This window comes from Xenopus tropicalis, chromosome 6, assembly GCF_000004195.4.
Source record: "Xenopus tropicalis strain Nigerian chromosome 6, UCB_Xtro_10.0, whole genome shotgun sequence".
NCBI classification, from domain to species: domain Eukaryota; kingdom Metazoa; phylum Chordata; class Amphibia; order Anura; family Pipidae; genus Xenopus; species Xenopus tropicalis.
The window spans coordinates 69,138,276-69,152,151 of record NC_030682.2 but is presented as its reverse complement, the minus strand read 5'-3'; the positions used below and the strand labels follow the sequence as shown (position 1 = coordinate 69,152,151).

The 13,876-nt window shown below is 38.7% G+C and overlaps 1 protein-coding gene across 1 annotated transcript in view; it reads right to left on the bottom strand.

Moving 5' to 3' along the window:
- Positions 1-6,242, bottom strand: part of ice1 (interactor of little elongation complex ELL subunit 1) — a 40,205-nt gene extending 33,963 nt beyond the window's left edge. Inside the window, exons 1-5 of the mRNA XM_002935134.5 lie at positions 5,915-6,242; positions 5,520-5,643; positions 4,459-4,517; positions 1,650-1,684; positions 820-838 (exon numbers count right to left, since the gene is read on the bottom strand). Of these exons, the coding sequence (XP_002935180.3) occupies positions 820-838; positions 1,650-1,684; positions 4,459-4,517; positions 5,520-5,606 (200 nt within the window). The 5' untranslated portion in view covers positions 5,607-5,643; positions 5,915-6,242. The remainder of the gene's footprint in view (positions 1-819; positions 839-1,649; positions 1,685-4,458; positions 4,518-5,519; positions 5,644-5,914) is intronic.
- Positions 6,243-13,876: the final 7,634 nt, after the last annotated feature.

Below are 13,876 nucleotides of genomic sequence, written 5' to 3'. Positions count from 1 at the left end.
TTCAATTTAAATGGCTGCCCCCATGGCTACACAGCAGAATATTTATATAAACTGTAGTAGTGTTTATGAAGAAAACACACAACTTTTACAAGTGCAGAGCAATAGTATATAAGATATTAATTATTTTTATACACTTTCATTTTTTGGTGTTACTGTTCCTTTAAAGTTAGTCTAAAATTATTTCCTTTCAGGTGCTCTCTTTATTCAGATCATCACAAAATGGTGATTCAAAGTATTTTTATTAGGTCACTTATTATTAATAAACAGATATAAATTATCTGTTAGTTAAGTGTTCATTATGGGGTTATAGTTTTCCTTTAAGTTGCCCTGGAAGTTAAAAAAAAAAAAAACAATCATACAAAACAATATAGTTTTCAAGGTAAACTAAAAGCCTCAGCCCCACGCTGAAAATGCCGGTAAAGGAAATGTATAAATCACTGGGGGTTGCCAAAATGTTAGGCACCCCCCCAGGGATTGTAATCACTAACCTGATGGCTCCTGTTAGCAGAAACCTGCACTGGCCCAGGGTACCTGCGTGCAAATGATCTTCCTTATTCTGTATTTGCGCTGCTTGAGTATTCGCAGTAAAGTGAAAAAAAAGAGAGAATCGCATGGAGGTACCCCAAGCCAGTGGAGTTTTCTGCTGGAAGGGGCAACGGCTCAAGGTATCAGGTAAGAGTTTACAATCACTGGGGGTGCCTAACATTTTGGCACCCCGCATTGATTAATCCTTTACTTCTATTTTAAGGAGAGTCTAGTAATGGAAGAGATTATATAATAAGGATGCCAGGATAATTATAAAACAAAGTATATGCTTACCTTTGGGAAAACTGAAGCTGTATTTTTTTTGTCAAGGAGAAGACTTTTGCGATTTGTGAATTTATTCAAACCATTTCATTTTACCAATACACTATCTTGCAAAAGACAGGTAAATGTACAAAATAAAATTATAGTGTTTCAAACACTTTCATTACTAATTGCTGTAGATTGCATATTTTAAAATGTTCTGGGAGAAAGATTTGCCCAACAAAAGCATTCAACACGATGGCTAAGCAAAAATAGCAAGTCAGGAATTGCCCGTAAGGCAATGTGGCAAGAAGGAAGTTATTGACCTAGATATGCAAACACTGAAACTACATCAAACTAGCTCAGATTTACTTCTGTTTGAAACAAAAAGTTACATATTTTTTAAAAAAAATAAACAAACAACAGCACATCCTAGGCACTGCCTGTGACATTTAATAGGGGATAAAACCCCAAAACTCTCAAATGGAAGTGTATCAGATCTGGAGTAAGCTAATTAAGTATTTATATATTTAATCCTGATTAAAAGTGCTTTTATACAGCTATGGAACACCAAGGAGAACAATAAATATATTTAACAGTAAATTAAAAATGGTATAGAAGTCCAAAACATAACATGTACAACACTGCCACCCTGCTCCTTAACTAAAGAAGTTCTCCTTTAAACAAAATATGTTCCATCCTACATGCACAATAACAAATTCTCCCCATACTTAAAAAAAAAAAAAATCACGGGATACTGCTTTTATAAAAGGTACACATCTCTACATCAATTATTTTCAGAAATAAGTCCCCAAATCCATTTCTTTTACAAGGTTTAACACATAATTTACAGCAAAGGATATCGTCACATTTCTGTTGATATTCTGCAAGCATGTGGCTGCAAAGAAAACAAATTATAAATATATATTAGATGGTTTTTATTTAGACTCCCTTTATATAGGCAAATATACCTTTAACATGAGCTCAGTTAATAAAGTTTGTGTTGAACCTACCCTTCTCTCTCTTTTCAATTGGTCTTTATATTGTACAGATTTTGAATTATATGCTTTCTTCTTCAAACCCTTCCCACCTTTCAAATGAGGTCACTGACCCCAGCAGCCAAAAAAACGATTGTTGTTATTATTACTTTTGTTACTTCTATTCATATTCGCCACTGCCTGCTTCCTAGGGTATTTTAGATCCCTGGAACCAGGTGCTGAAATTTCAACTGAAGAGTTAAACAAGAAACTAAATTCAAAAACCACAAATAAAAAATTAAGACCAATTGAATATCATGCTCTACATCATACTAAAAGTTAACTACCTGTATAAGGAATTTCTTATTTCTAAATCCAAGATACTGGCTGCAGGAAGGAGCTTGTTCTCATGAATCTATATTCTCAAGGGCACCATAAGATATAGGGGCTGATTCATTAAAGTACGAGTTCGATTCCCGAAATGGGTAAAATTCGGCTTAGATACGATCATTTCTGATGATCGCAAATATCACAAAAATGCTTACGAAAAAACTGTATCCGAATGATCGTAAACGGCGGGAAAACCTTTCTGACTTTGATCCTTCTGTACATGTTTTTGGAAGCCTCCCATAGGACTCCGACCTGGCCAAAGGAAAGTCACGTTCCCGAAGCTTGAATGAATTCAAAACTTTGGTATTGGCGCAACAAATACGATTTTGTCGCACGAATTGTCGCAAACTACAAAAAAGTCACAAAAAAATACGCACCGTACAAAAACTAAAAAAATACGATTTTTTGGTATTCAGAAGCGATCGTACTTTGATAAATGAGCCCCATAGTGTTGCTGCATCAATATTATTTGTGAACAGGACAACATGCTAGTACAGAAAATATAAAAAAAAAATATGTATCTACACTGCTCAAAAAAATGGGAAGGGGAACACTTAGGTGACAATCAATTTCACATGCTGTTGTGCAAATGGAATAGACAACAGGTGGAAATTATAGGCAATTAGCAAGACATCCCCAATAAAGGAGTGGTTCTGCAGGTGGTGACCACAGACCACTTTTCAGTTCCTATGCTTTCTGGCTGATGTTTTGGTCACTTTTGCTGGCGGTGCTTTCACTCTAGTGGTAGCATGAGACAGAGTCTACAACCCACACAAATGGCTCGGGTAGTGCAGCTCATCCAGGATGGCACTTCAATGCGAGCTGTGGCAAGAAGGTTTGCTGTGTCTGTCAGGGTAGTGTCCAGAGCATGGAGGCGCTACCAGGAGACAGGCCAGTACATCAGGAGATGTGGAGGAGGCCGCAGGAGGGCAACAACCCAGCAGCAGGACCGCTACCTCCGCCTTTGTGCAAGGAGGAACAGGAGAAGCACTACCAGAGCCCTGCAAAATGACCTCCAGCGGGCCACAAATGTGCATGTGTCTGCTCAAACGGTCAGAAACAGACTCCATGAGGGTGGTATGAGGGCCCGACATCCACAGGTGGGGTTTGTGCTTACAGCCCAACACTGTGCAGGACGTTTGGCATTTGCCAGAGAACACAAAGACTGGCAAATTTCGCCACTGGCACCCTGTGCTCTTCACAGATGAAAGCAGTTCACACTGAGTCTGGAGACACCATGGAGAACGTTCTGCTGCCTGCAACATCCTCCAGCATGACCGGTTTGGCAGTGGGTCAGTAATGGTGTTGGATGGCATTTCATTGTGCTCGCCAGAGGTAGCCTGACTGCCATTAGGTACCGAGATGAGATCCTCAGACCCCTTGTGAGACCATATGCTGGTGCGGTTGGCCCTGGGTTCCTCCTAATGCAAGACAATGCTAGACCTCATGTGGCTGGAGTGTGTCAGCAGTTCCTGCAAGACAAAAGCATTGATGCTATGGACTGGCCCGCCCGTTCCCTAGACCTGAATCCAATTGAGCACATCTGGGACATAATGTATTGCTCCATCCACCAACGCCACGTTGCACCACAGACTGTCCAGGAGTTGGTGGATGCTTTAGTCCAGGTCTGGGAGGAGATCCCTCAGGAGACCATCCGCCACCTCATCAGGAGCATGCCCAGGCGTTGTAGGGAGGTCATACAGGCACGTGGAGGCCACACACACTACTGAGCCTCATGTTGACTTGTTTTAAGGACATTACATCAAAGTTGGATCAGCCTGTAGTGTTTTTTCCACTTTAATTTTGAGTGTGACTCCAAATTCAGACCTCCATGGGTTGATAAATTTGATTTCTATTGATAATTTTTGTGTGATTTTTGTGCGCATTCAACTACGTAAAGAACGAAGTATTTAATAAGAATATTTCATTCATTCAGATCTAGGATGTCTTATTTTTGTGTTCCTTTTATTTTTTTGAGCAGTGTATATTGCTATTTGTCACACAACTTTGCTGTGAGCAATGCTACAGAGAAATAAAATTTCTTAATCCAGACTAAACAGGTGTTATTGTATTTTAAAAAAAAGTACTCAAGTTTACTACAACTTAACGATTTAGGAGGTAAAAGCATAACATTTTATGTTCAGGAAATAAAACTTTCTGATCTGAATAAACTTAGAGCCTTAAAAAATATGAACATATATTAAAATAAACATTTTTGGCAAGTGTAGTAACATCACCAAAACATACAAAACACACATTTTATTGATACATATGATTCATATTTTGTGTGTGTGTGAATACTTACTCTGAATCTATAATCCTTTGCTTAAGTCCAAGCAAGGCTGCCACATATTCATTCAGACTCTAAAAAATTGGAAAACAAGTAATATAAGAGTCAATATAAAACTGCATATATAAATGTGGCACCCTGGGCCTGAAAAGTAAATAAATTGTTTAAATTCAATATTGTTGGCTGATGGCCAGGGTAAAAAGACATTTTATTTACTGGGGGTGCCTAACAATATGACACTTCCCACCCCCACAGTGAAACTTTTTACCTTGTCCTTGGTTTCTAATTAGCAGCTACCTTTTCTATGCTTTAAAATCCAGTTGAATGATTTTCAGTCTATAGCAAATTTGATGAAAATGGAAATTGCAGAAGCTTAAACTTGTTCCCTTCCCACAATTCCTATTTTTAGCATGCTACCACAAAAGTTTTAACCAAAGGGAGACAAATATATTGAGGGCTGAAAGGCCTTGTCTTGGCTAAACTCCTCAGCAGTTTCAAGAAAGCTACCACGACATAAAAAGGGAATAAGCCACACTAAATACCCAGGAAAAATGATGTGAATTGGAAAAAGTTGAATTAGTATCATAACAAACAGGGAAAGGGGTAGCAAGGAGCAAGACAGGATAGAATGTAAAAGCAGTAGAGAAATAGGAAGGGAGAGAAAACAAAAGATAAGGCAATAGAGAAGGAAACAGAATAAAGGGAGAAAAATGGATGAGAGAAAACAGAACAAAACGAGAGAAACAAGAGGAAAAGACAACTTTTATATAACAATAATATAGAATTGCTATCCAAAAAGGTAACATACTCTCGCATCAGCCAAGCCTAAACTTGTCCTTTAGACTGTCAGATTGCAAAGAACATTTCTATGCAGTGAAATGGAAGTTGCTTGCCCATGAAAATATGTATGCAGGTGAATCTACTAAATATAGTTCATAATGCACTTGTATACATGCACAATCGACCTATTCTATTCCATCTCCACTAATGTCTGGCAATTCAGAAGAGAGACCTTTAACTAATTTTTGAGGAAATTATCTACAAATAAACTTAAAAATCATCCAGAAAAGATTTACCTGTTGCAAGGCTGTGCAGTTTTGACAGGCACCGGCAGCCTCTGAAGCGATGCCAACTGGCTTGGCTTGAGTCTCACCAGGCATCATGGTGAAGATCGGTAAGACCTCTGAAGCAGAGGGGGTACTGGAACGTAAACAAAAAAATGTAAACAAAACAAATAATTCACAAAAATGTCAATGTATTCAATACTAAGAATTACTGAAAAGTAAGCAGTAAACACATGAGCGTAACTCAGAAGTAAATAGCATCAAGGCATGTTCTGCATTATAAAGAAAAATTACAAAATATACCTGCAAATATTACACATATAAAACGTTCAAAGAGAATTACTACAATTCTGCTCAGGCCCGTTTGGTTTTGGGTCTTAAGAGGGGCACGTCTGTGCAACACTTACTTGGATAACCAGGCCCCCTGCTTTCAGTAAACTACAGACTTCGGCAGGGATAGTTGCTAGAATGCCTGCATCTTCTTTTCTCTACACAGCTTTCATACTGCCCAACAAGCCTGCTTTTCTTGACAGAGCCCACAGTTCCAGATCGCTCTTTACAGCTCCCGCAAAATTGCTATCTGCAGGCTCCTAGCCTCCTGTTTCACGGAACATCTTCGCGCCGCAAATCTCATCACGCGAGACTGGAGTCACGGCTTCACGTAAGCGTAGTGACGCATTACGCAGCCGCCTTGTGGGAGCGGGGAGCTAGCGTAACTCAGCGTTACGCGGATGGAATCTACTATGATGGTGTTGGTTTATCACCATATTTTCTGGCCTTGTGCCAGGGAACCAAAAAATTACGTTTTCCTGATTGCAAATAGTGCCTGTCGCCGTCAGTGCCCTTTCTCCCAACTTGACCAAAAAAGTTATTTTTATTCCACTTTTATTGAACATTGTCACAGTCTCACAAACAGATTTGCATTATGAAAGCATACACATATTTAAGCCGTTAATGGTTATATTATAATCACAGGTAAGGTAGAGCTGTCAAGGTTGTTCACATTTGTACAACGTTTGCAAATCTAACTTTTCACATTAAAAGACTAAAATTTACATATACATAGTTTAAAAAAATATGCAGCTGAAAAGAGATTCCCCTTATTATCATCCCTTTGCTGATCCTTCACTTATGCACATGTGCTGGGGGGAGGGGGTCAGTGATCCCTATGAGCACTACAGTTGCTTTTTTACTTCCTTATATGATGTCAAATAGTACTGGCAGCAGCCTTAAAGGAACAGTAACACCAAAAAATGAAAGTGTTTTAAAGTAATTAAAATATAATGTACAGTTGCCCTGTGCTGGTAAAACTGGTAAGTTTGCAACAGAAACGCTACTATAGTTTATATAAATGAGCTGCTATGTCAACACGGGGGCAGCCATTGAAGCTGGGAAAAAGGAGAAAAGGCACAGGCACATAGCAGATAACAGATAAGCTTTGTAGAATATAATGGGGTTTTATCTGTTATCTGCTAAGTAACCTGTGCCTTTTCTCCTGTAAATGGCTGCCCCCGTGGCTACACAGCACTTTATTATATAAACTATAGTTGTCTTTCTAAGGAAAACACACCAGTTGTACCAGTACAGAGCAGCATTACATTATATAGTAATTACTTTTATACACTTTCCTTTTTTGGTGTTACTGTCCCTTTAACTCCATTTGGTGTGTCACCACAATATATAATAATATATTCCATTTCTTCTCTGGGGCCAAATTAAAGGTCAATGAAAGAAGTAACAATATGTAACACATATTACAGCAAAAAAGTGAATAAGATAGCAATGCAATGTGCAGATCAATGCAGTTCCAATTTTCCATTGTGTCACCATAGTACATAGCAAATAACCATATTGTTTTAATTCTGATTCTAATTTTTATACAGTAGCAACCTTGTGTGTTACTATAATAAAGTGCGTATATTACTGTGCAAGTATATAAATTTCCATGTGAAAATGAAAGAGACCATTTAGGTTTTGACACAACTTTACAAAAAAAATGAACCAATGGCCTTTCAATTAATGCATCTGTTTAGAGTGCACAAACAACTAATGAATTGGGCCAATAGGAAAACAGGACAAAGCCTGGACATGATGATGTAAACGTATATAAAGTTTTCATTGTGTCAGGGTCAAAATAGGACATTCCCTTCAGATCAGAGAGACAGAAGAAGGTCTCAACAGGTATGAAAAGTAGCTTTTACAGTGGCCTTTTTACTTTTTTTTTTTTTATGGAAAATGGATTTTCTGAAATGCTGAGAGCATTGTTGTCAGTTAATAAAATTTGGACTTTGAAGGTACATAACCCCTTTAAGATCTGCACACATGCTGTGATGCTATGTGTGTTGTGCCCACAAAAGCAAATATAAAGTACTGTTAAACAAAAGAAAATAACTAAAGTAGTTCACAAGCTATGCATAACACAATATTTATAAAGTTTGTGTATACACCTTCGTGTCTATGCTAGTATTTTCTTTAGCTGAAAGGTTTGTCCCATAATTTTTTACACAAATTGTACTGGTTAGTGATCGATTATTTATCTGAGAACTCTTGGGCTGTAACATAGTCCCTCCAGGGGCCCCAAACTGCATAACAGCAATTATACTTATTGCAGAGTGAAGTTCTTCCATAAGACATTTCATTTAGTGGTTTAAACCATCTTGCAGCTGTGTGTGTGTGGCTGTTGTTTCTCCAGTGCAGGGGAATCCTTTCTTTAGCTGCTGGTAATAGCTGGAGCAGTATCTTCCTAGTAGGGTCCTTGGGTTTGAACTGCTGCAGTAGTAGGATCGTTAAAGGGCTTATTGTAACTTGGCCCCTATTACAGTCTGTTATATAACACTGTTGGGGTTCAATACCAATGAGATAGGGCGCAGATGCTTCCTCCGGAGCCTCAGAGTTAAAGAGGGGCCAGAACTAGGGATAACTAGGCAGAAGAGGTCTGTGCCCTGTACCCCCCAATTGTTGCCCCTTGGGCATGTGCCTCTTCTGCCTACTACTAGTTCCAGCCCTGCATTCTTTAATCCAAAGAGCCAAGATATTCTTGGATGCTTTACTTCCTTTCCTGGTGTCTACAGGACAAATGGACAATGCATTTGATTTCCTCTCTGTTCTGGTTAAATAGTGCTTTAAGCACATGTATGCATGTATGTATAACTTTATTTATAAAGTGCCATAAGGGTATGCAGCACTGTACAATCTTACAAAATACAAAATTACACACAGGGAGGACAAGTGTTATAATAAATAAATACAATAAATATATATATATAAATGCACAGGGAATAAGTGCCATGTCGTATGAGATACAGTAGGAAGGAGGTCCCTGCCCCGTAGAGCTTACAATCTAAGTAACCACATAACCACATCCAGGTTGTGCCATAACCTCTGCTCTTCATTCTGTTTATTGAATGCATTAGAAAAATAAAACAAAATCTGCTTGATATAACATAAGGGAATATATACCCACAGAATGGTAAGGGTATTAGGGTGATATAACCAGAGGGAGTACTGCTAATGACTTGGAGTCAATGTGCTTCATTAATTTCTCCAACCAGAAGACACTATCTGACCAATTTCCATCTCTGCCTGTTCCGTACATAATTGTCTACATGATGTCCTTTTATAGCCCCTTCCTTATGTTCTCTTATTCTCGGGATATTGTATTTGCTGTTTTGTAGAAAAACACAAGCAGGGCAACACTTACATTTACTAATCTATGAACGTCCGAAAAGCGTCTGAATTCGTTTTTTTCGTAATGATCGGTATTTTGCGATTTTTTTTTTTTTGTCCTTGCGACTTTTTCGTAGCTGTTGCGAATTGTTGTGACTTTTTTGTCACCGTCGCGAAAAAATCGTACTGTTGCACCGAGTACGAACGTTTCGGATTCATTCAAGCTTTCAAACTTTTTCATCTTTCAGTGACTTTCCTTGGGCCAGGTTGGAGCTGCAGAGTGCCATTGAGTCCTATGGGAGGCTTCCAAAATCATGCGGAAAAAAAAATCAAGTCGGAAAGGTTTGCCCGCCATTTACGAGCGCTCAATATGAAAAAGTCGCAAGTCGTAACGGCTACAAAAAAGTGGCGACAATTCGCGCAAGTCGTAACGGTGACGAAAAAATACGAAAAAGTCGCAAAATGTTCGTTTCCAATCCGATTTTTTCCCATTCGGGATTCGGATTCGTGGATTAGGAAATCAGCCGCTTAGTGCTTTGTCTGAAAAATTATTTTAAGCAGTATTATTTCTAGTCCTCAAAATGTAAGGCAATGAATCAGAATGGGACCAAAGTGCCTTTGCACCCAAGACAAGAATGCCATTGTGTGCCCCATCCAACTCAATAAAATTGCTTCAGAAATGGCAAAATTGAAAATCAATTCCTTGAAATAAAATTATATAATGTACACTCAAAAAAAACTGTGTGGATGGCTGTCTCTGACTGATGTGTGACAGAGGTTAGATTTGAGAACTAGCACCTCCTCCAAACAACAATAAAATTAAAGTGACCGGTGTGAGGTCACACACCTCTTATTTGCGGACGCTCATTCATATGTACCTTCCATCTAGACATTTCCCAGACCCTATACCACATCAATGAAATACAGAAGTATACAGAATTAGGAGCATGTTGCATTTAAAACATTTTATTATACTTCCCATGTTTAAAGGCATTTGTGTCCACAGTCGCTTCTTGCCCTCCCACCTTGTCAGCGCCACTGCACCCATCTGTTCTAAATGTGTGCAAGTGCAGCTATCAATGTTGGGCAGGTGGGAAAAAGTCCTGCACTGTGGGTACAAAACATAAAGACATTAAAAATTGCACATTGTTAATAAAATATTTGTAATGCTGATCTTATGCTGAGGCTTTTATACATATGTATTGCGTTTAAAACTCTATTGTGTTTAATATTTAACAAGAAAGTATGCTGTTCTGCTCCAAACTGCAGATTGTCCCAAAGTATCACTACGCCACCATGTTTCCTACTTTTCCAGGCATCCTTTGTTGACAGACTCCTCCCTGATTCATATTTGAATATTTCAATGAATTTGGTTTTCCTTCTGCTCTCTCATGAAAAGGGAGTGGAAAGATCCAAAGAAGGCTCCTACAATAACCAAGAGGCACAAACTATTGTTTCCAATTCAGGAGAAGTCACAGACGTGGGAGACGCCTCCCAAAGTCGATATAGCTATTGCTATTTCTTTCAAAAAAGACTTTAATTCCAGTGGAAGATGGATCCAGCTTGAAGGGTCCTATGGACCGTAAAGTGGACTGTGTTCTCAGATGGTCCTATGCTACAGTAGTCGCATCATGTAAGCCATCCCTCGCAGCTTCGGGGGTTGCTTGCTCTGCTAGATTTTGAGGATATAGCCAACAAGGTCTCTAGAGAAGATTTGTCTGATTCATTTGCAAGGATAAATATGGCTCTAGATTTCCTATGTGATGCTACCCTAGAGGGAATTAAGCTGCCTGCTAAAGCAATGGCTTTATCCACTGTTGCTAGAAGGGTTTTATGGCTAAGAACCTGGATGGCTGATGTTGCTTCAAAGAACAGCCTTTGTACTATGGCATTTGAACCTGGTCATCTATTTGGTCCCGAGTTGGATAAGTTACTAGAATCTTTGTCAGGTGCCAAGAGTAAACATTTGCCTCAGGAAAACGTGAAAAAGAGTAGGAACTCTTTCTTTAGAGCCAGAAGGTTTCCTAGATGTGAGTCGCCTTTCAGGAAAGATAAAAGGAGGTCGGGTAGGGACTCCTTTCACCCTTTCAAGAGGAATTTTTCTTTCAACAAGGGAGGTGATAAATCCTCCTCCCAGAAAAAGAAGTTGCCCTTCTGACGCCAGAAGTTTTCTTCTGGTGGGATTCTACCAGAATGGAAGGAGACTATGGGGCACATTTACTTATTTACTTATCCACGAACACTCCAAGCGTTCGCATGATCGGTCCAATCGTATTTTCCGTGTCTTTTTCGATGCTTGCGCGACTTTTTTGACGATTGCGTGACTTTTTTGGGGGGATTTTTAGCGTGAAAAAATCGGATCGCTTTTGCCGCTGTTTACAATCGTTTGGTACGAAAATTTTGTGACTTTCGGATCGCCAATATGATATTATCGTGACTAATACGATTTTTTGTAAGCATTTTCTTGATATTTGCTATCTTCAGAAATTTTTGTTTCCAATCCTAATTTTTCCCATTCGGGATTCAAACTCGTGTTTTGATAAATCTGCCCCTAGAACAGACAGTTGGGTTCTCCAGTTTATAGAAGATGGCTATTGAATAGAGTTTCATCAGATTCCACCCCAGAGGTTTATTCTCACTCCCTTGGCTCAGTTCACAAGGAAGTTAGCTCTCGAGGAAGCTAACGAAGGTTTTATTGTTTCCAAGGTACTCTAGAGGCTTCCTCCCTCAGAGGTTTGTCAGGGCACCTCGAAGGTCTTTTTGGTTCCCAAACCAAACGGTTCCTTCAGAACCATAATATACTTACACTTTGTCAACTAATACATCCAGAAATAATCCTTTCGAATGGAGACTATCAAGTCAGTGAAAGGTATAATAGATCGGGGGACTACATAGTCTCTTTGGATCTCAAAGATGCTTACCTGTATGTGCCACTTTTTCAGCCTCACAGAAAGTTTCTACGAATAGCCGTAGTAATCAAAGGTTCCCTTCTCCACTTGCAGTTCAGAGTCCTATCCTTTGGGATAACAAAAACTGGTAGTCTCCATAGTAGCGGTCCTGAGGAGGGATGGAATCTCTGTGGTCCCCTATTTGGACGAATGGCTAATCTCAGAAGTACCAGCCACACTTCTGAAGAAACATCAGACTGTAGATTTACTTCAACGACTGGGTTGGATTATAAACTGGGAGAAATCAGCCCTTGTTCCATCAAGAACAATTCAGTTTTTGGGGTTTCTCATCAATTCAGCGGAGATAAAAATCTATCTACCAGAAGACAGAATATTCAGATTAAAGAAAACTGTTGATAAATATTGATTGCAATGTTATTGTATTAAACAAAGGATTCTAAACTCCGTTATTTCAAAAAAATCTTATCCATTATGTGCTTTTCGGCATCAACAAATTATTATGGCTAATGTCACATTAAGAGATTTCGTTGCTAGAAAAAGATCTCAGCTACCGTGGGCAAGTAACCAGCCGAAATGCCTTTCCTGTGCCAACAATAGATACTAATTCTTCTATTGATGACACTGGAAAGGCTTTTCGGGGGGGCATAGTCACCTTCGATAGCCGAGATCTATTGCAAGCAAACTAGTCACTCAATGGGAAAAAGTGCTATTGTTCAACATATTGTATGGCTCAGAAGAACAAACAACATCATTTTTAAAAAAGTTTATAACAATTTAGTTTTTTGTTTCTTTTTTAATTTATTTGGCGTTGACTCGTCCTTTAAAACCCAGCATACTCGTACTCGATAACCATAATATTAAGACTAATCTAGAGCCATGCATTCAGCAAAATAGTCACAAGGATAAAAGAAGCCAATATATCTTCCATTTGGATCAGGAAATGATTCCCTTATCTTGTTCACAACGCAGGAGGGTATTGGTTTTCTGTTACTGTCTCCCAAATAGCCATACATCCAAGCAGTGAAACTGCGGTATGCAACTTTGCACAACCCCCTAGGAATTAGTGACATGTAGTTAATACATGTTATTGGTTAGACTCTGATTTAAAATTACATGTATGAGACCTGTTATCCAGAATACTCGTGACCTGGGGTTTTCCACATAAGGGAATTATCCGGATAAGGCAAAAAATAATTTCCATATTTAATAAATAGGTTAATAATAGGTTTGTTTTGCAGAATTGATTAAATATAACTTTGGATCAAGTAAAAGGGGCTGTTTTTTATTGCAGAGGAAAAGCAAATTATGGGTAAAAATTAGAAGTAATTGCTTATAAGAGAGTCAATAGGAAATGGCCTTTCGGAAGTTTCTTGATAACTGGTTTTTGGATAAGGGATCCCATATCTGTATTACAATTAGAATACAAGCAAATACTTACCTCTGATACACAGAATGTTTTGGATTTTGTCTTTTTTACATTGATCAGTTAATAGTAATGAGCTACATTTACAGGATCAAGGCATTTTCCATAGAAATCATCATGCTCTGTAATGCAGAAGGCAGTATCAGGAATTTTATTGTGTATCCTGGGCCCCTCAAAACAGCATAGGCTTTCTATTTGTGTTGGCATTGAGGCACATGTTCCGCATTCACACCATGATATATTTCCAATATCACTTGAGTCAGGCTCTTTTTCATTTGTGTCAGTACTTGTTTCTGAATCTGATTCATCTCTTGAGCTGCTGGATTCACTGCTTGTTTCCTGTGTGTGTTCTCTCTTACCTTTTTGAGTTG